This window comes from Typha angustifolia, chromosome 13 (genome assembly GCF_048772165.1).
Source record: "Typha angustifolia cultivar Huaian chromosome 13, ASM4877216v1, whole genome shotgun sequence".
In the NCBI taxonomy this organism is placed as follows: domain Eukaryota; kingdom Viridiplantae; phylum Streptophyta; class Magnoliopsida; order Poales; family Typhaceae; genus Typha; species Typha angustifolia.
Window position 1 is genome coordinate 5716731 of NC_133251.1, and position 21140 is coordinate 5737870.

General features: G+C 36.2%; 3 protein-coding genes and 1 non-coding gene across 4 annotated transcripts; 3 read left to right on the top strand and 1 right to left on the bottom strand.

Annotated features, from left to right (window-relative positions):
- Window positions 1–4319: 4319 nt before the first annotated feature.
- On the bottom strand, window positions 4320–7795 carry LOC140774371 (disease resistance protein RGA2-like). The gene has a single exon (XM_073117342.1). The coding sequence runs from the start codon at window positions 7711–7713 to the stop codon at window positions 4465–4467; it is 3249 nt and encodes a 1082-aa protein (XP_072973443.1). The 5' UTR covers window positions 7714–7795; the 3' UTR covers window positions 4320–4464.
- Window positions 7796–11073: 3278 nt separating this feature from the next.
- Window positions 11074–12789, top strand: LOC140774024 (AAA-ATPase At3g50940). Its single transcript, XM_073116843.1, has 2 exons — window positions 11074–12110; window positions 12197–12789. Exons 1-2 carry the CDS (start codon window positions 11154–11156, stop codon window positions 12560–12562), a joined length of 1323 nt encoding a protein of 440 aa, XP_072972944.1. The 5' UTR covers window positions 11074–11153; the 3' UTR covers window positions 12563–12789.
- Window positions 12790–12837: 48 nt separating this feature from the next.
- Window positions 12838–12911, top strand: TRNAE-UUC (transfer RNA glutamic acid (anticodon UUC)). The gene has a single exon. It is a non-coding gene; the product is annotated as a tRNA-Glu (tRNA).
- On the top strand, window positions 12889–18159 carry LOC140772791 (uncharacterized). Its single transcript, XM_073114982.1, has 7 exons — window positions 12889–13205; window positions 13310–13406; window positions 13501–13639; window positions 13709–13791; window positions 17150–17284; window positions 17365–17469; window positions 17623–18159. The coding sequence occupies exons 1-7, from the start codon at window positions 13135–13137 to the stop codon at window positions 17752–17754; spliced, it is 762 nt and encodes a 253-aa protein (XP_072971083.1). The 5' UTR covers window positions 12889–13134; the 3' UTR covers window positions 17755–18159.
- Window positions 18160–21140: the final 2981 nt, after the last annotated feature.

Genomic DNA, 21140 nt, shown 5'->3' on the forward strand with positions numbered 1-21140 from the left:
GCATCTTTCAGTAGCTTTTATGTACTATGTTTTAACCAAGCAAACCATTAACTAGTAGATAGACTTAAGGGTGATAGTATTCCTAAGGGTGATAGACCAAGGTGCATGTGGAACAATTGATTTGGTAAATGCCCATTGCATTGCGTCCATCTCAATTTTCTAGGGATTTGCACTGCCTCATTAAACCATGTACCAAAAGAGTTCTTTTTCTTTTCTTTCTTGTGGTACTAAAGAATAGGAAATGGCACTTCTATCATGGAACAAGTCTTCTTGGATGTTTAGATGCAAATATATATTTCAATGACTCTATCCCTTCAGATAGTCCTTTTGTTTCAGCTAGTAATAATTTCATATTTATATTTGAGAATGATAAAGTAGATAAAAAGTTAGTATAACTAAATTTAATTAAATATCAATATTTTGATGTCATCTTTTGGACAAAGGGTATGTCCTTGTAGATGATTTGATATGATGTTTCCCTTGGCGATTAACTGTATCCGTCACATCTATTTTTGTTTTTACTAATTAAGTATTATAAAAATTTAAGTAGTATTTCTGTTTTTGTTTTTTGTTTTTTTATGTAGATGTCAGAGTCGGTAACTAAGAATCTTTCTGATGCTGTTAGTGAAAATGAACCTATTGAAATTGATATTGGTGAAGAGGAAAATGAAACTAACAAGGAAGAAGAAAGTAATAGTCAAAAGAAAGGGAGAAGAAGAACTTCTGATGTATGGTTGTATGTCAAGCGGGTTAAGGTGAAAAAAAATGGAGAAGAGTTAGAAAAGTATCGATGTAATAATTGCCCGTCATTATTTAGTGTTCCTAAGCAAGGCACAACTTCACAAATAAAAAGACATGTGAAATTTTGCATTGGTTTGATAGGCAAAGGACAAAAAAAAAAATTCCTTTTGCTTCTGCATCTAGTGTTACTGGGACTTCAACTATAGAAGAAAATTATCTCAAAACTATTTTATCAGGATACAACCAAAATGTGGTGAGAGAAATAATGGCAAAAATGATGATGGTACATGAGTATCCTTTTAATATAATTGAGCATACATGGTTCAATATTCTTCTGAAGATTCTTAATCCACGTTATGAACAGATTTCTAGAAACACAATGAGAAGTGATGTTATGAAAGTATATGAATCTGCAAAAGAAGAAGTGAAATTGCTTTTGAAAGGAACTAATAGAATTAGTTTGACTTCAGATTTGTGGACCTCAAATCAAAATATTGGGTATATGTCTTTGACTGCTCATTTTGTCGATTTTGATTGGACTTTACAAAAACGATTATCAACTTTTGTCAATTGGAACCTCCACACACTGGAGTTGTTATTTCAGATGCTATTATTGATTATTTAATTGCTTGGGAAATAGAGGATAAAGTATCAACTATTACCTTAGACAATGCCTCCGCCAATGATGTTGTTGCTAAGACTATTATGAATAACTTTCAAGTTAGAGATAAATTGTACTTCAAGGGGCTTATTTTTCATATTAGATGTTGTGCTCACATTTTAAATCTAGTTGTTCAAGATGGGATCCATGTCATTCAAGATGTCATTGAAAATATCAGATGCAGTGTTACTTACTTAAAAAAGAGTCCTTCGCGTATGTACAAATTTGGTGAAATTGTAAGACAACTCTCTGTTCCTACTTCTAAGGGTTTAGCTTTGGATGTTGTAGCTCGTTGGAATTCTACATATGTTATGTTAGAGCATGCTTTTGTGAACCAAAAATTTTTTAAACAATATGCAACGAGAGATGCAAATTACAAATGGCTACCTTCAGAAGATGATTGGTTTAAAGCTGCAAAAGTCTGTGAATATTTGAAAAATTTTTATGATGTTACTCAAATTATATCGGGAAGTTCATATCCTACTGCAAATCTATTTTTGATTGATTTATGGAAAGTGAAAGAAGCTTTAAATAAAGGATGTGAAAGTGAATTCTACTTTTTGAAGGATATGGCTATAGAAATGAGAAAGAAATTTGATAAGTATTGGAAATAATGTGATATGTTATTGGCAGTGGCAGCAATATTAGATCCCCGATACAAAATGAAGCTTATTAATTTTTGTTTTCCAAAAATATATTGCTTTGCAGAAGCTCAAATAAACATGCAAAGGGTCCACAGAGTGTTGTATACTATTTTTGAATCATATGAACTTGAGAATGCATCAGGTGAAAATAATAGAATGAATGATAGATCTCAACTTGATAAGAGTGATGACTTGATTGATGCTAAAGGATCAGAAGATCAAGCAGAGTTTAAAAATTTTTTGGAATCAACAAATGCAGTTGAACCTCTGAAATCTGAATTAGAAATATACTTAGAGGAGCAGACTACAAGTTTGATTGACAAGTTTGATGCTCTAAAATGGTGGAGACTAAACATGTTGAAATTTCCTATTCTTTCCAAAATGGCTCGAGATATCCTTTTGGTTCCTATTACCACTGTTGCATCTGAATCAGCTTTTAGCGCCGGTGGTAGAGTTCTAAATGATTTTCGAAGCTCTTTATCTTCCGAGACAGTGGAGGCTTTGATATGTGGAGGAAATTGGATTAGAGAATCATTAAAAAAACAAATCAGCTCTTCTAGGGTATGTGTACTATACTTCTTATAATAAATTTTTTTCATTTTATGCTTTTATAAACTATTGCTGACTTCTTTTTTATAATCTTATTTTCTTTAGGTACCGACAATGGATAATGTGTTTGTGAGGATTCCAAATGTAGTTTGATCTTTAGATATCATATATTGTATGTCTTTTCCATTTGTATAACATTTTCATTTGCATAGATGATAGAAAAGGCAAGGGATATATTAAAAAGTATTATTTGACTTAATTGGTATGCCATGATCACTGAATATTTAGGTTATACATATTTCTTAGTTTCTTGTGCATAAATAATGATTGTAAGTATATGTGCCAACCATTAGGCCAAACTAAGATCTTTTCTTTTTATATGTTCAGTGATCATGGCATACCAATTAACAACTGAATTTTCTGAATTTTCCTATCATTGTTTGTTTATACTAGTTGCATGATGTTTAAGCTGCAATTAACTTATTTCCTTTTTTTTTTTTGCAGTTATAGGATGAAGCTTCTTTTTAGTGTTAAGACTTGAGAGTGCCAAATAAATTTAGTTATAATATTTAGCATGTTATCAGATTTTATTGTAATATTTGGCAAGATATAAGTTAAGTACTTATATTGTAATATTTTGCAAGTGATACACTTATGATTTGGATGTCATGTCAAAATTTGGATTTGTTTTGAGCCAAATTTTGATGAGTTACCATATGTTAATATTTTGTAATTGGTGTGATAATTTGCTTGACTTTAGTAAATTTTGTATAATTTAAGTTAAATAATTTGGTTGGCTTTTGTTATGTTTACTAGTAAAATTTTTGAAATTGGTGTGATTATTTTGAGCCAAATTTTGATGAATCTATGTTAATATTTTGCAATTGGTATGATAATTTGCTTGGCTTTAGTAAGGTTTTGTATAATTTAAGTTAAGTTCATTTGGTTGGCTTTTATTATATTTACCTGTAAAATGGGTGTGGTTGCTAATCAGAGATTAATTTTAAATTTTATAGTCAATTTGGTTGGCTTTTATTTTATTTACAGATAAAATTTGTTATTCAATTTCAGCTTTTTTTCACTTTAAATATGTTGTGGCTCGGCTTGGGCTCGGTCCAGCTCGAGCCAGCTTGGCTCGAAATGAGGCTTGATAATAGGCTTGTTTCAGACTCGGGCTCGGCTCGGGCTCGATCAGGCTCGGCTCAGGCTCGGCTCGAGCTGAGGTGAGCCGAGCCTGAGCCCAATAAAGAAGCTCGAAATTAATTTCGAGCCGAGCCTGAGTAACAGCCGGCTTGCTCAGGCTCGGCTCGTTTACACCCCTACTCTAGACAGTAGTAGCTCTTCCATACAATTTTTCTCTCATGCAAAATGCTCACACTAAAGTCCTAAAACTCAAATATTAGTATTTATAGGGTTGACCCAAATCAGTTGAAAATCCCACCTGGCATTTGAACGCCCAAGGGTCCTATTCAAATGCCAGCAGAGCTCTAATCTAGAGCGCAAAAAAATGTTTGAACGCTTGTAGGGTCATTCGAACATCTTCAAAGTACAAATCATCTCGGTAAAACGCGTTTGAACGCCCTAACGACCCATTCGAATGCCTTTGATGTGCAAAGCTTCTCAAGGCTTTTTGTTCAAACGCCGTCGGGGGGCGTTCAAACACCCCGACACCTCATCTCAAAAAAATAAAAATAAAAAAGAAAAGAAAAACAAACTGCTGAAAACTGAGTTTGAGCTAAACTTCAACAGATATTCCTTCGGGGAATGATATGAAATTAAGAACACATGCCGGAATAGACAAGAAATTAAAGAAACAGTGTAGAACAAGTGGAGAGATCACTTCTATTAATAGAAGAATCAACTTAGATTCTAGATTATCCTCAAAATAGGAATATTAGCAATCTTGTGCCAGTCCTCCCCTTGCTCCCTCTCGCATCGACTCGCTAGAAGAGGACAATTCTTGATTTCCAATTCCTTGAGTGAAATAGCGCGTTGCAGACTTTCAGGCAATGTCGCGAGATTCTCGCAATCTTCAAGTTGCAAATACTGGAGGGAGGTGAGGCATCCCAACCATTCGGGCAGTGTCGTCAATCTGTCGCATCTTCCTATCTGCAGAAGTTGGAGCGTAGTGAAGAAGAGGGGAGGCGTCTCTTCCTGTCTATCCAGATCCATTCCCAGTGATGTGAAGCTTGGAAGTTTCAAAAGTTGCGTTCTTCGGAGGGAGGGGAAGCGATGCTCGATGATGCTTGCCGGAAGCCTGGCCAGCTCTGGAATGTCATTAATTGTCAACTCTTCAAGAGCGGTAAGGAAGGGTAGTCCATCCCAACCATTGGATTCCGACAATGTCAGCTGGCATCCTCTTATATGTAAGGTTTTCAGCTTTGACGAGTCTTGTAGGCTCTTCGCCGACAATACTTGAAGATTGCTTTCCCAAATTTCCAACGACGTTATCGCCGGCGGAAGACTCGGCTGAACCTTCAACAAGGGGCATTCCCAGATAAATAATTTCCTAAGGCGGGGGAACGTCGCCATCTCTGGTGGTCTTTCTACATCCACCGTGCACCAATTCTCCAATAGAGGCATCTCTTTCAAGGTAAGTTCCTCCAGAAAAGGAAATGAGCCTCCATCCCCGTAAAACCGGCGTCCAATTTTCGTCACGGCAGACATTTTACTTATCCAAAGATACTTGAGATGCAGCAGGTTGCCCAGCGGCGGAAGGCATTCCCACCTCCATAGACCCACTAGTCTCACATCCACTAGACTCTGAATACTTGTCATCCAACTCGGCAACCTATTACCATCATAGCGGATGATCTTCAATTTTTCCAGACAATGAGGAGGTTGCAGGCTTTCGAGCACATCGTTCTTCACGTCTTCTGTGTTTCCAATCTGATCATTTATGTACCAATCCAGAGTTAATGACCGCAGCCTCGTCTTCGCACTCAAATTTGCTAAATTTGCTTCTTCTGCATCTTTCACTTTATTGAGACACCTGATTTCTAATTCACCTCTCAGCAGATTTAGTCGCTGCAACTCAAGAATGGTGCATCCAGGCTCACTGCCAACCAAGAATAATGGAAGCGTCTCAAGTTTCGTTAGTCTGCCCATCCTAGGCGGCATTCCGTCCAGCCTATTACAATTTGTGATATCTAAGATTTTAAGGTTCGTCATCTTACTCATGCCTTGAGGCAGCTTTTGGAGATTCCAGCAATAACTGAGTTTCAATATTTGCAGACGACGAAGTCTAGTCATGGATTCAGGCAATGTTTCTATTGGATTACATGACAGGTCAAGGTGTCTCAAATGATTTAGTTTAGCAATTGAGCTAGGTAATTCTTTGATCCAACAACTTAGATCTAGCACACGCAAGTACAAATGCTGTGATAGTATATTTAAGTTTATGTAGCATATTTTTTGGTGCACTGAGATGAACGAACGCAACTTCTTTGCTTTATCAATGGCATCCATTCTAACCATTGTTTCAGAAGGAACACTGAGATCCACTGAAACATAGCGCCATTTATCCTTATTCTCCACCATTCTTCTTCCAAAGGAGAATTCAGGCCCTGCAACATAGCAAGCAAGGTCATGATTTAAATCATGCATTTTGCATGATATTACATCGCCAGCCTTGCTTTTCCGTTCGTCCTGAAAGAAGGATCGTTGGAGAAGATATTTGAAATCGCTGTTACCAGTGTCCTCAGGATACATGCCTATACTCGATGAAGAAATAAAGCCTTCACTGGCCCATAACTGAATTAGCCTCTCCACATCGAACACATAGTCCTTCGGAAACAATGAGCAATATGCGAAACATTGCTTCAAATGAGATGGCAGATGCTCATAACTCAATCGTAGAGCTGGCAAAATTTGAACTTGATTATACTGATCATTCTGAGATAATTTCCAAATTTCACTGTCTCTAATACCAAGCCACTCATTTTCCCTCTCTCTTGAGCCCATCAGACTTCCCAAAGCCTTGGCTGCTAATGGTACCCCTCCACACTTTTTGACAATCTCCTCTCCTATTTCTACCAACCTTAGGTTCTCCCTTTCTGTCCCAATTTGGAATGCCCTGTGGCTGAACAATTTCCAACAATATTCAAACTCTAAAACAGCCAACCGATGTGAATTTGTGGCATGAGTTATTCTTGCAACCTCATCGCTACGTGTTGTTACTATTACTTTACTCCCTGATCCAACACAACTGATCAAAGATTTTAGCCTCTCCCACTCATGAAAATTTTCATTCCAAACATCATCCAACACAAGTAAGATTTTACTCCCGCCAATTAAATTGGAGAGTCGACTTCGCATGACTTCAATAGTAGAGATATCGCACTTTCCTTTAGTAATACATTCAATGATTTTACGTGCAATTTCCTTTACAGAAAATTCTTCTGAGACACAAATCCAGATCGGAGGTAGATTACTTGGAGGTTGAAAGGCCTCCTTAACCCTCCCATCCTTTAAGACCATTTGAACAAGTGATGTTTTTCCGACTCCTCCTAAACCGACTATTGGAAGGATAGATAATCTTCTATCATTGCCTGTCTCAAGTAAGAAGTTTATAATCTTCTCCTTGTCCTCATCTCTTCCATATAACTCGTCGACCTCATTATCATTAGCCAAGAAAGTCTCCCTCTCCGAGTAGGACAGTATTCCAGTGTTCACGGAAACCTCATTGATCAATGGAAATTGAAATCTATTCTTGTTCTCATCTATCTCCTTCATCCTCTCATTAATTTTCTTAATCTGTTTGCCCATTTTATAACGGAATGCAAGTTGGTTGTCAGCCGAGAAGAAGTCGCGTACCTTTCCTGCGATGGGATGGTCATGGCCGCTGCGCCGCAGTGACTCGACTTGGAAGTCATCCAGCACATCATCCGCGTCGTAAGCCAGATCCTTCAGCTCCTGCAGCCATTTTCTCACGCTTGCATCGGTTACAGACTTCTTCTCGGCAGCGTGGAGCACGTTGTTGATATTTTCAAGTATTCCCCTCAGCTTGTTAAGATCTCCATCAAGACCCCACAGTAATCCGAGCTGCTTCCAGATTTCAGAGCTCAATTTCTCGATCACAGGCTTCAAAATGGCAGAGGCAAGAGCAACTTCAGCCATGATCACTCTTCTCTCTCTCTCTCTCTCTAACCAGAATTGGCGGGTGCAATGGCCTCTCTCTCTCTTCCTCCTGTATTGTTTTACTAATCTTCAATAGAAATGACTTGTTCAACTAACTTGATATGCCGTTGACATCTAGCAGCATATTTCTCAGCATCTTAGCTGTCCAAAATTGTTCGTGGAAAGCCACTAGCAGATAACATGGCCTTTATATATATATTCATAATATAAGCTGGCATTGTAGCTTTCTCGTAGTGGAAATTTTTAATACGAGGAATTGTCCAAGGACTTGACCGGCTATGCCAATGAGAAGAATTGGCATTGCAGAAGTCTTTCATTACAAGGAGGAAGAAAGAACATTTCATATCTTCTGCAAGCTTCTCACTAGAAAAAAAATGAAAGACTTCTGCAATAGCCTCTTTCTTCCTCCTTGTATCGCTTTACAAATGCGATAATGAAATGTTCAACTAAGATTGGCTCTTAAAACTATGTATCATAAGCTAACTTGTTTATTTTTAAAATCCCCCAATTTCTTTCCAAGATCCTTCATTAGCCATTCTTTTTTATTTCATCCTTATCAACTTTGACTATAAGAAATCATTAACTCTATATAAATATATGAAAATAGATACTTGAGGATGAAACCATTATATATATAAGAGATACAACCTATGTCTCACATTCTTTTTTGTTTTTATCTAATGGCATTAAATTTTATTTTTAAAATGTTAATGGAGCATCGTAACTATTTTTTTATAATTATACTAAAAAATAAGAAAATTTTGATCCACTTATTTTATTTAATTAATTATATTCGTTAAATTGTACATTCATCAACTAATCCCATCCGGATTAGACCTCTGTCATATTTAGTACTCTTATTGACATTATTTTTTAGAAAATAATAAATATATTAATTTAATTATTTTTTAGTTTAATAATAAAACTTTTATAAAAAGAATGGTAAATAAAGTACCTTAGTTTGCTATAGATTACGGATCATGAGATAATTGCTCGTCATTATAATTATTTGATCCATATCAAGAGGTATTATTATGAGCTTGAGAGCTTCACCGATCAAAGTGAAAAGGATATGATAATTAGTTAGAAAATAAAGCTTCATAATGAATGTTGGGTCATCAGAATGTTTTTCCATTGGGACTCTAGCAGGATCTACATCAGTGGTTATGTAGTCTTTACTATTAGTACACATCACAACAGATAAATACTTCGAGGTTTCTATAACATCAAAAGAAATCTTCTACAATGGTCAAGGAAATATTTGAGATCAGAAAGATAAATTAGATTCAAATAAACATTTTCAAGAGTTTTATCAGTAGAAATTAGAAGTTGAGCATTTTTTTGGTCCACTGGATGCAATGCAATCATTTAATGCTCTCAAAATAGCTGACTTTTGTCTACAAATTGTTACGACCCCATCACTACGGAGTTTACTAAGCCAGATGGTTAGCAAGAGGACCGATGTACAACTACTCGATACAGGACTTACAAGGTGCATGATAAAATATTCATGAAGAACACAAATGTGATGAATTAGCATAAGCCACTAATGAACATTAAAGCCTGGGGAGTTCATAAAAAATTTGCTCAATTGATTGGAAAATTCTTGATTTGAGATATATATAGGTTGCTACCAAATTGGAGAAGAGGAATTGGGGAAACTGATTATGATCTTGATCGACTAATTGAACGACTAGGATTAGTTTAAAAATTAGATATGAAAATTGTGGATCTTTCAATCCGACGACACTATATTCCATAATTCCTCTTAGCATTTTAAATAGACGCCACTATATTACCAATTTTTTTCATAAACACCACTATACTCCTTAATTTATTGTGGCATTATTTAATGAGTGTTAAGATAATCTTCGATTTTGAATTGACATTTCATTAAACACCACCATATATGCTAGAAGAAAATGATGAGCATCACAATATATTTCGTGGAATTCTCTCCACTAGCGCTAGTGGCTCTTTCTCCCTTCCCTCTCCTAGTAACTTAGGCTAAAAGAGGGAGAGATATTTCTTTAGAGAGGATATTTCCTTCTCCTCCTTCATTTTCTTCCTCCTCATCTTCTTCCCTTATCTTCTTCTCCTCTCTTTCCCTCCTCATTGTATGTCATCGTCGTTGCCCAATCATTACTTTTTCTATGCTGTCGTCGCTCCCTTTCCCTTTATATAGTCATTGCTCTCCTTCTCTTTGCCTCCGTCCTCCACGGCACCATCGTAGCCACTTTTTCCCTCCATTTTACCTTTACGTACTCTATGCTCCCCTCCTCTCCACCACCATCAACGTACCCTAGGTGTCGTTGTTGGATCCATAGCTGTCTAGGCTCGTCAAATCCGGCAAAACACCTTTTTTATATTTCTTTTCTAGTTTGAATAGGTTTGCTTCTTGGCTAGCTAGGATCCACAATGATAATGAGGAAATAATCAGTTGATCTTTTATATCCATATAGCAGCTTGAGCAGAGTATTTCCTTTATTTTTGTGTGATTATTTTTTCTTTGTGTTGTTACTTTTCGCCAAGTAATTAGGGCTAATTAGGGCTTGTTAAAACTATCTTCCATTTTTCTTTATATATTAGGGTTGTAATAATCTGATCTCAATGGATGATACAATAATAATTATTCAATAAAATGGGGGAAAAAAAATGAAATCTAAGACAAGGAATTGACACATTAAGTTTTACCCAATTAATTTAACTCAAACACCTAAAATAAATTATCAAAAAAATGTTGAATGACATGCAGCTTTCTAATCAGTGGATGGGTACTGTGGTGCCCCAGAAGAAGAAGAAAAAGACATTTTAGTCAACAGAAGGTTTGAACTAAGACATATATTCACCATCTGAGTAAACAATACTAATGTTAACATAACCTGGGGGCGTATTATATAAATATGTAGTAAGAAGCAGGGTGCAATTTCTAAATAGTAAGATACAAGGTGTAAATTTCAAATAAATAAATAGAAGTGTTAGGCTGTTAGCTCATTCTCTATTCTAAAACTTATATTTAAAACCATAATTTTATATTCTAACAAGTAGCGTGTTGAATGCAAACTTCTCTCTTTTTATTATGTAGATTCTGACCACTTCAGCATGATGGAACATCTATGATGTCACGAATCACCAACTCATCATCCACCAAGATTATATGCTTCTAAGAACTTTCCTTGGGATTTCCTTGCAGCCCACGACTCGTCCTTTTTTAAACGTAAGCAAACTTGGAGAAGAAGGAATATGGCAAAGTATTTGTATCCACGTGTGAATTGGACTGAGCCTACTCTCAACTTTTGACCTACTTTTATGCAAGTTGAAACATAAGACTCCAATGATCATACTGTTCGTATATAAGATCGTAACACACCAAGCTTTCCTCGTCTCCTCCTCCAAATCCATAAGGTAAATAAGTCCCCATGGCAGGATCCCATGACAACGCCATGGAGTCATACAAGAGGACGTTTGCCAGTGTTGCATCTTTCGCAGCCTCTGCCATGCTATTCCGCAGTGTTATCCACGAGTTCATCCCCCATGAACTCCAGGACTACATCTTGTCAGGCATCAACATGCTGCGCTCCCGCTCGTCGCCGCTCCACACAATCGTGATAGAAGCGACCGAAGGGTACGCCAGCAATCAGATCTTCGACGCGGCGAAAACGTATCTGGCGTCGAGGATCGACACCAGCGTGCCGAGGCTAAGGGTGAGCCGAGTTGACGACACGAAGAACATACTTATTAGCATGGACGAGGGCCAGGAGATGACCGACGTCTTCGAAGGCACCGAGTTCAAATGGCAATTGCTTTGCAAGGATAACACCGAGAGTTCGAAGGTTGACCGGTCGTTCGAGCTCACCTTCCACAAGAAGCACAAGGAGAAAGCACTCTACTTTTACTTGCCATTCATCTTAGCCAAAGCCAAGTCCATCAAGGAGGAGAATAGAACACTCATGCTCCACATGAACCAATGGGACTCATGGGAGTCCATAGACCTCCACCACCCTTCGACTTTCGACACGCTGGCGATGGAGCCGGACGTCAAGCGAGGCGTGATGGATGACCTGGCGAGGTTTCTGAAGAGGAAGGACTACTACAAGAGCATTGGAAAGGCATGGAAGAGGGGCTACTTGCTCTACGGACCACCAGGGACTGGCAAGTCTAGCTTAGTTGCTGCTATGGCTAATTACCTCAAGTTTGACATCTATGATCTGGAGCTCACAGCAGTTGATAGCAACACGCATCTCCGAAGATTGCTGATCGGAATGGACAACAGATCGATACTCGTCATCGAAGACATCGATTGCACGATCGAACTGCAGCAACGGGACGTGGACGAAGAATCAAACACGCCTAATTCTTCATCAAGAGATGAGAAGGTTAGTGTCGTATCATTACTATCTCTCATTTTCTCTATCTTGTAGTTTGTTTCTCACTATTGATATGTGTTCATAACGCCAAACAGGTGACTCTTTCTGGGCTGCTGAATTTTGTGGACGGGATATGGTCGACGTGCGGCGAGGAGCGGATCATCGTGTTCACGACGAACTACAAGGAGCGGCTCGACCCGGCGCTGCTGAGACCTGGAAGGATGGACGTGCACGTGTATATGGGCTATTGCAGCTTCAATGCATTCAAAGTGTTGGCTTCCAACTACCACGCCATTGATGACCACCTCTTGTTCCCAGAAATCGAAGAGTTGATCAGGGAGGTGGAGGTGACCCCTGCACAAGTAGCAGAGGCACTGATGAAGAGTGATGAGACTGATGTAGCACTTGGTGGTCTAGTGGAGTTCCTCAGAGAGAGGAAGAAGGATGTTAAAGGATCATGAGAATAAGAATCAATAATTATGTAGTTAGAGATGATGACGAGAAGCGAGGTGAAACACTTATCCTTTTGTAGCTCATGAGAGAGATTTTGGGTGATTTACTTTTTTTTAAGCACCCTTTTCTCAAAATGTAATAAAAATGAGTTGAAATTGAGAATTTTCCAAGCGCGTATTTTGATGGAGGTGATGTGACGAGAAGATTGGAGGTCAATATTTATAAAGACGCCAAGTTGACTAAATTAGTGTTATTTTAATTTTAACTTATTTTCACATATAAATCCATTGTCGTCTAGTCCGGTTAGGATATCTGGCTTTCACCCAGACGACCCGGGTTCAAATCCCGGCAATGGAAAATACTATTTTTTAAAAATTTTCTCTAATATCTTTTTTGAATGTTTTTTTCCCCTCTTTTCATGTTTTGATAAAGATTGGAACTAAGTAATAAACGAGTCAAAATTGATCGTGAAATCTTCGATGGATTATTAATATTAATTTCAACTCAAGCTTGATCGAATCAAATCATCAACACTTTCGGCTTTTGTGAAGCTTGTGCGATTGCATTTACGGCGGCGGAGATGGAGACGGAGGTCGTCGAAGCCCGTCAGCCGCCGGACGCGGCCTCCGCGTATCTTGACCCCCACTATTGGTACTACTTACCTCCTCTCCTCCCCTCCCCTCTTCTCTACGAGCTCTAATTTTCTTTTAACCCCCTCTCTTTCTTCTTATTTCGATCCAACTCCAAAAACAAAGGGATGCCCGGTTCTCCTCAGAGGAGCACTACGAGTGGTTCAAGGACTTCTCCCATTTCCGGCACCTCCTTCTCCCTCTCCTCTCCCCCTCCCTATCCGTACGCCTCCATCTCTCCCGTTTTTTTTTTTCTCATATTAGGCCCCGAAATGGCTGGAATTATGTTTGTAGTATCTTTTTGTGGGTTTTTGTAGGTACTGGAGGTCGGATGCGGGAACTCGCGGCTGTGCGAGGAGTTGTACCGCGAAGGCGTCACCGACATCACCTGCAGCGATCTTTCCGCTGTTGCCGTGGAGAGGATGAAGAAGCGCTTGGCAGAGCAGGGGATCAGTGGTAATTATGAGATATTTCTTTCTTCTTCTTTTTTAAATTTAGACCTCTGATGCTTGCCTTTGTTTGCAGGAATTAAGGTGGTTGAGGCGGATATGCTCGACCTGCCATTTGAGAAAGAAAGTTTCGATTTAGTGATCGAGAAAGGGACCATGGTAAATTCTAATTAGAATGTCTAGTTAAAGAATGTTTACTTCTTTTCTACATATGTTTGAGTATAAGATTATTTCTAATGAATATGTGCATATTAGACTTATTACATGGTTACGGCTTAATTAGCTTTGAGAGTCCATCTATAGTTAAGGTTACATGAAGCATAAAAGTTTCAGTATTGCTTTTTAAACATAATCTAAGAGTTAACAACTCATAAACCATGCTCTTTATCTAGTTAGTAGATTTTTGATAATGTAAAAGACTAAGAGTTAATAAGATTGGTAGTTCTTAGAGATTACCTTGTGGGACCTGCTATGCTAAAGTGGGAGAAACTCCATCCCTCTCTTTCCTTTTTACATCCAAATAATATGACATTGTTTTAGAGGTTTTAATGGAGTCGACATAGTTTGCCTGACAAAAAGCATATCACAGAATGTTTCCTGAAATTTTAGTTGAAGGTTTTAACACTTAAACAGATGAAGAATTTGAGCCCTGTGTGATACTCCTGGTCATTGCAATGAGTATCAAGAAATAGTTTGACTTTATGTATTCAAAGACCAATCTTTCTCGTGTGATGTTGATATACTTTCTCTCGATTGAGACTTTACTCGTGTATAACACGAAATAATAGAACACTTCTTGATAAAAGAATGCATGAGAAGAATTTAGGTGAAAAATATTAAGTAATAAGCCTGATTAGGAAATCGCATATGAGAGGAAGAATGTTCGCTTGACGGGCGCTGATGATAATAATCAAAACTGATTCTGCTAAAGAAGGTACTAGAAGACAAAACTTTCAGGGATAGGGTATTGAAACATGTGAAGCTACTATTTGTAATTCTGACTTTCCAAAGTGAAGTAACAAGCACCGTAGATGAAAAATCATTGTCGATGGATTGAAAAAGGATGGAAGCATAGTTTCCAAAATCGGCCGATCCCAAGTCTGATCGGTTGATCCGGATTGGAATTGGGATAGGCAATAATTGATCTCGATCTGGACCCAAAATCAGTCTAGTGACTAGTGACTAGTTTCGATCTAGGATCAGCAAATCTATATTGGCTGAAACTAAATATTTTTAAGGTTCAGGTCAAATTTAAAATGTACCTAAAGAAGACATTAGTAATTGATATCCTTAGTTACCTTTTTTTCAAGTTTTTAGTTTTTATCTCTATCTCTCACATACACTCTCCTCCCATCTTCATACTTCATCAAGCTTATCCAACGGTCGATTTGGTGAGCCCTTTTAGCTACTCCGCACTCTAGTGAACTTGGGTTAGTGTTTTTTTCTCTTTTTCTCACCAACTCTTTAACTCCTCTTTTCCTACTACCACAAAACAACAGTGAAAAGAGAGATTTCTCTATTCACTGCTGTTCTACAGAAAATTTAAGTTGAAGTTTATGATAGTTTTGAGTAAGTTTTTCTTTTTAGTTTTTATTCTTCATATATGATTAATTTTTATTTTCTTATTTTTCTATTATTTTTTAAGAAACTTTCCTGAATTTTAAATAATATTTAGAATTTTATATAATTAAAAATAGTCCGATCCGATATGGGAGGCTGATATGACTGATACAGTTGATACGGTCGATACATATCTTTTTCTTTTTTAATGGTCGATCCCGATCCCGATATCGAGTTTGAAACACTAAGACTTTACAATTTTCATATTTGTTCTTTTTTCCACAATTACTTCATTGGGAAATGGATTAGAGGAGAGAGGAATATAGTTATTAGAACTGGATCGAACATTGACTTGGTTAGGGGTCGAGTCACTTAGTTATTGGTTCAACCGGTGGTTCACCCGGTCGGATTATTGGTTTTTAAAAATATTTAAATAATATGTAAATAGATCTAAATAATCCTAAAAATAAATAGATATCTATAAAAGTAGTATAAATGTTATTTATATTGATACCTTCATGGTTATTTTCAAGTTATTTATTTAATATAAAAAGATAATAATACTATTAATTTAGAGAAATATGAAGACAAGAATAAGGATATTTTTGTCTTTTTATATTTAAATTGTTTAAATTTTAATGGTATTTTATTCCAAGTAGTATTCATGCAAAATATAAGGATTTTAAAAGGTATACGTGCAAAAAATTTATATTTTGAGAGATATATATGTAAATATAGACTTTAGATAAACATACAAGCAAATAAGGGACTTTTCAAGGGTATATGTGCAAAAAAACTAATTTAAAAACAACACATATGTCATAAATTAAATATGTTTAAATAGGACTAAAATACCATTGGATATAGAATAGAATAATTAAATACTAAGGATATAGTTAACCCGACCAATTCGCCAAAAATTAGCCGAGTTGTATAGTTCACCAGTTCAACTATCGGGTTCGGTTTTTACCGGGTGGATTGCTTATTTAGTCTAATAACAAAACCAAATTGATTTGTTGGTCTGTTCACCGGTTCGACCACCCGGTCCGATCTGGTTCTGATAACTATAAAGAGCAACATTATGAAATTAAGTGCCCCTTTTTTTTATTTTAAATGGGGTTCACATGTCATCTTCAACCAGTAATAGCATCTGTCAGAATTGAATTGCTTTAGGTTCTGACTGAGTGTATATACTAGCAATTTGTTGTGTAGACGTGCCTTGCCTGTTGCTTATTATATATTTCACATGTATGAGTTACCTTTGGTGGACTAAAACCTTAAGGAACAACAGTGTGGGAGCAAAATTTTGTGAATACAGTGAGTGTTTGAGAGAAGATAAAATGAAGTAAGAAAATTGTGTTGGTAGGATTAGGTATAAATATCTTCTTTAGACACTATATGGCTTTAATTCCCAGTTTCAGCAAAATAGGAAAAAAAAAACATACTGTACAAGCTACTTCTGGAGTTCTAATTAATTATTGATTGAGCCATTGAATGATAGTGAAATAAAAGAAAGAATTCCTTTGCTTTTTGGCTCACTGTGTTGGCCATGCATTGTAGTTGATGGTACATAAAGTGATCAAATATTGGTAAGATGCATCTTAAATACTATCTATATCCATCCTTTTAGATTCTTCCTATATCATTATCTTTTTTATTATGAGCAATACATGGCTTGGTTTTTGGTTTATATATAATCCAGCTTTGATTGTATATCACAGTAATCATCGCACTTTCTTCGCTTTCCTAAGAAAGAACTTTTTCATGATGTATGTTGTTAAAGTGAAAATTTAGGTAGTGGTTCAGTCTGAAGTTGTCTAAAATATGGAGAAACGAGAGTCCCTTTCCTTCTAGATATTAGTACTATTCAGTATGAATCTTTTCTTTTGTAATTCCTGCTTCGACTCTTATCATGTTTTTTTATTAAGACTACTTATGTGAAACATCCTCTTGAAAGGATGTATTGTTTGTGGACAGTGGCGACCCATGGAACCCCAATCCTTCAACAGTAGATAAGGTGATGAAAATGCTTGAATGTGTTCATAAGGTTTTGAAGCCAGAAGGCACTTTCATTTCCATTTCCTTTGGACAGGTAAAGAATATCACATTTTTTTTCCTTATTTTCTTTATCCCTTTTTAAGAAAAGTCAAATGTGATCTGCATCTTCTGCAGCCACACTTCCGCCGGCCTTTATTTGAAGCCCCAGGATTTACTTGGTCTATTGAATGGAACACATTTGGGGAAACATTCCATTATTTTGTTTACACCCTAAAGAAGGTTAGAGTCGTGAACTAATCTTCATCAGCACATAGATATAAATATGGGTTTATCTGATCTGGATATAGCATTGAATCTAGGAAGCTGCACTTCAATTGATGCACTGCATAACATACTTCGTTTTGCTATGTTATGATGCTTTTCAATCTCCAGGGTAGGAGGTCATTAGTCACTGAGCAAAATCAAAGCAAGAAACCTAGTGCACCTGCCATCAGTATGATGCATGAAGAGTTGGAGACTGAGGATTACATTTTTCGCACCACCATCGACGAGGTTGAAACATAGGCTGGAATCAAAGATGCTTAAAAGGGTGTCAAAATGCCCAACTACAATTACATGAATAACACTGAGTTTTATAGTAGATAGATTACTCTGATCTTAAGAGATAGCTGGAGGGCGGGGGAATATTGGATGTCTTTTATTGAAATTCTTACTTTTTGTAGAGATTAACATGTTCACGAACCATTTTGGATATGTTTTATTAAGGAAAGTTGTGGCATCTCCAACTTCGATAGTTTATACTCATGATGCGACGCCTTCGTACTATTTTAGGTAAATATATATATAATATAAGACAATCCTCTTCTAAATCTTGACAGATTTAGATTCTAAAGTCAAGCTGGATCAATCAACTGCTCTATATATATATATATACATACATATATAATCAAGTGGGGAAGTTAGCATTGTTTGATTGAAGGTCCTTCAAGGATTTATAGGCAATTGCTTAATGACTTCAGCTTGTAATCATTCATGATTGGTTGGTTGAGATCTTCTGTATCTAATATTGACACAATTAGTGCAATATCAGGCTTCCCTTTTGTGGTTTGCATTTTTAAGTAGTCACTAGTATATGAATGAGTTGGTTATGTTCTTGTTTGCTTATAATATATGAAGCCATCTGGTTGGCGAATATATGCTCTTCTCTGTTGTCATTTAGTCACACTTATCTTTTCTATTTCTAAGAGAACCTACCAGAAATGTAGCATTTCTTGAACTTTTAATATCACAAGCTACCATGGTTCTCTCTCTAAATTTATACACATAACAACACTAGTTACATAAACAATATAGCTCTTTGTTTACAAAATTTCCTTTATATATATATATATATATATTTCTTTTTTCTTTCTTATTTTTCAAGAGGGTTAAATGCAAATTTCAAAATTATCATTGTTGGATTGAGGAGGTTCCTAGTAAATGAATCAGAATGCAGATTATGAAATTAGATGCACTAAAATATTGCAGACAGAACTGTTCTCTTTTGTAGTCTCAAAAAACAATGAAGTCAGTGAGTAGTCCAGCAAAACCAACCAAACCTAACTCATCAAACTTTAAGCAATTGTCATATTTAATCAATTTGGATACTGGACATCTCTGGCTCTACTCCATTTCCTTTGGAGAAGTTTTTAACTTTGAAATTTAATCAACTCTTTGGAGTTATGGTTAATATGGATGCATCATGCAAATTTCTTGGTGGGATAAAACAGGGTTTCTTATTAGAAACAAATGCCCAATTTCTTGTAGATGTGAAGACCAGGGCTACTTTCACCAAAATGCTTCTAGGTAATAATAAAATTGAACATTTGAAACTGAGTGTATTTATCTTTTACGCTAGTTTATATACTGTTCTTTTATAATGAAGTGTACATAATTTACATAGAAGATAGCGCATATAAACTTATTTTTGTCATTTTGGAAACCGAAAAATTATTCTGGAAAAGGACTATCATATATTATTCTACACCAACTACACTATAGCAGAAGAAGGTAAGATCCTATTATTACCATATTAAGGTTTTGAAAGAAGCCAAGCTCAAAATTAGGGTATGAAACTTGCATTACTATCTCATCAACCACTACGTGGAAAACCAGCTTAATTAGCTGAATCAATTGCTTTTCTTCTACATGTCTTTATATGTGTGACTATTTCCATTAGTCCATGCAATAAGTAAGGTAGATATTGACATCTCAACCATTCTTCTCCTCTATTTCTTTCTCAAACTCTCTCTCTTTTCTTCCATCCCTTCTCCTTCTTGCCTCTCTCAATTCCATTCTCTAAACCGGTTCAACTCTTTCTTCTATCTACTTAGATACATCATTCTTTTTTATTTATTTTTCCTTCTACCTTGTTTTTTTTCCATGTTGAAACTAGCAAAGAGAAGAGATCTTGTGAGGCTAGGTGAGAGTGTGATGTTGGAATGGCTCAATCAAATCAAAATAATTTCTCCATGCAAGTTAAATAATTGCATTTGATTGAGCCGTGCCAATATCACAATTCTTGCTTGGCTTTGTCGCCCTTTGAAGCATTAAAGTGCTGCTATCTTCGAAAGGTATGTGCTTCTTTGATTAGAATTAGGCTCATTAATTAGCATGCTATAGTTAGCTACCATATTAAGGGAAGAAACTAAATTGTATCATTTACTTAGCATGAACTAAGCAATGAATATAGCATGATTTAAGCAAATATTTAAAGATTAGGACATAGTTACATCAATTTCTCTAAATCTGCTGTTTGAAAATATTAAGTTATGAGATTTCAATTGATTTCAGTAGATTTAAATAGATTTCAATAAGTACAGTGAAATCCAATGATTTGAGATTGATTTTTGAGTTCATTTCCTACCTTAAGGGTCACATTCTTATTGATAATTACTGGTAAAATATGAAAACAAATCAAACATGATGAAATTAATTCCTATTTCCTTCCATAACAATCAGATTAGATGAATTTCATTTTAATTCCATTATTTTAAAAAAAAACCTTAGTTCATTTTGAAGTAAAATAATTTGAATACGATTCAAATTAAGTGCATCTTCAATTCTATTCTAATAGTAATGCTAAATTTAGGGAAGGCAGGTCCCAACTGTAGAAGTTGCAACCACTCCATCATAGATATATAACATAAATAAAAAGTAGGCCCTCTTGGAGAGGGCACCTCCTTTAAGTAAGGTTTGATATACTCATTAAAATTCAAAATCAATCTAATAAAAGTTTAAACTTATAGGTTTGGGACCCTTAATTCTTCTGTCTTATATCTTATTGCATCAGAACAAAGCTTCACGACTCCCAAATATTATTATTTTTATATGATTTCATTCTTGGGTCAACAAGATATATATCATGATATTTAATTGAGCGAGGGAAGGATAAATGTAGTCCGCCTTAAATATTAGAGCATAAGTGGTTGGAGTTCTACTTAATCGGGCTCGAGTAGGTTTGGGTTGAAAGTGGGCTGAGTTGGACTTAATCAGATCGAAATTGGGCGGAGATGGGCCGCAGAGCAGATGGGCTTTTTGATCATCCCTTCTAGTTGATCTCATTCTTGATCAAAAGTTCTATTTTATCTAGAGAAAAAAGTTACAAAAGTATGATGTCATTAATGACCAAGACAAGATAACTGGTTACAGAAGTTTAACTCACAATATATTAATCGGTTGGAGTAGAATTCCTCATCTTGATTGCATAATAGAACACCCAAAATGAGGTAATTCCAAGCTAGCATAGCATGGGAAATACCAATACAACTCTCTCTCTCTCTCTCTCTCTCTCTACATATATATATATATATATATATATATATTAAATTTCCAGAAGCAATGGATGCAATTCTCTTCATTGCATCCGCCCACAGTCCAAAATCCAGTATACAACTATGCATGTCTTGTAT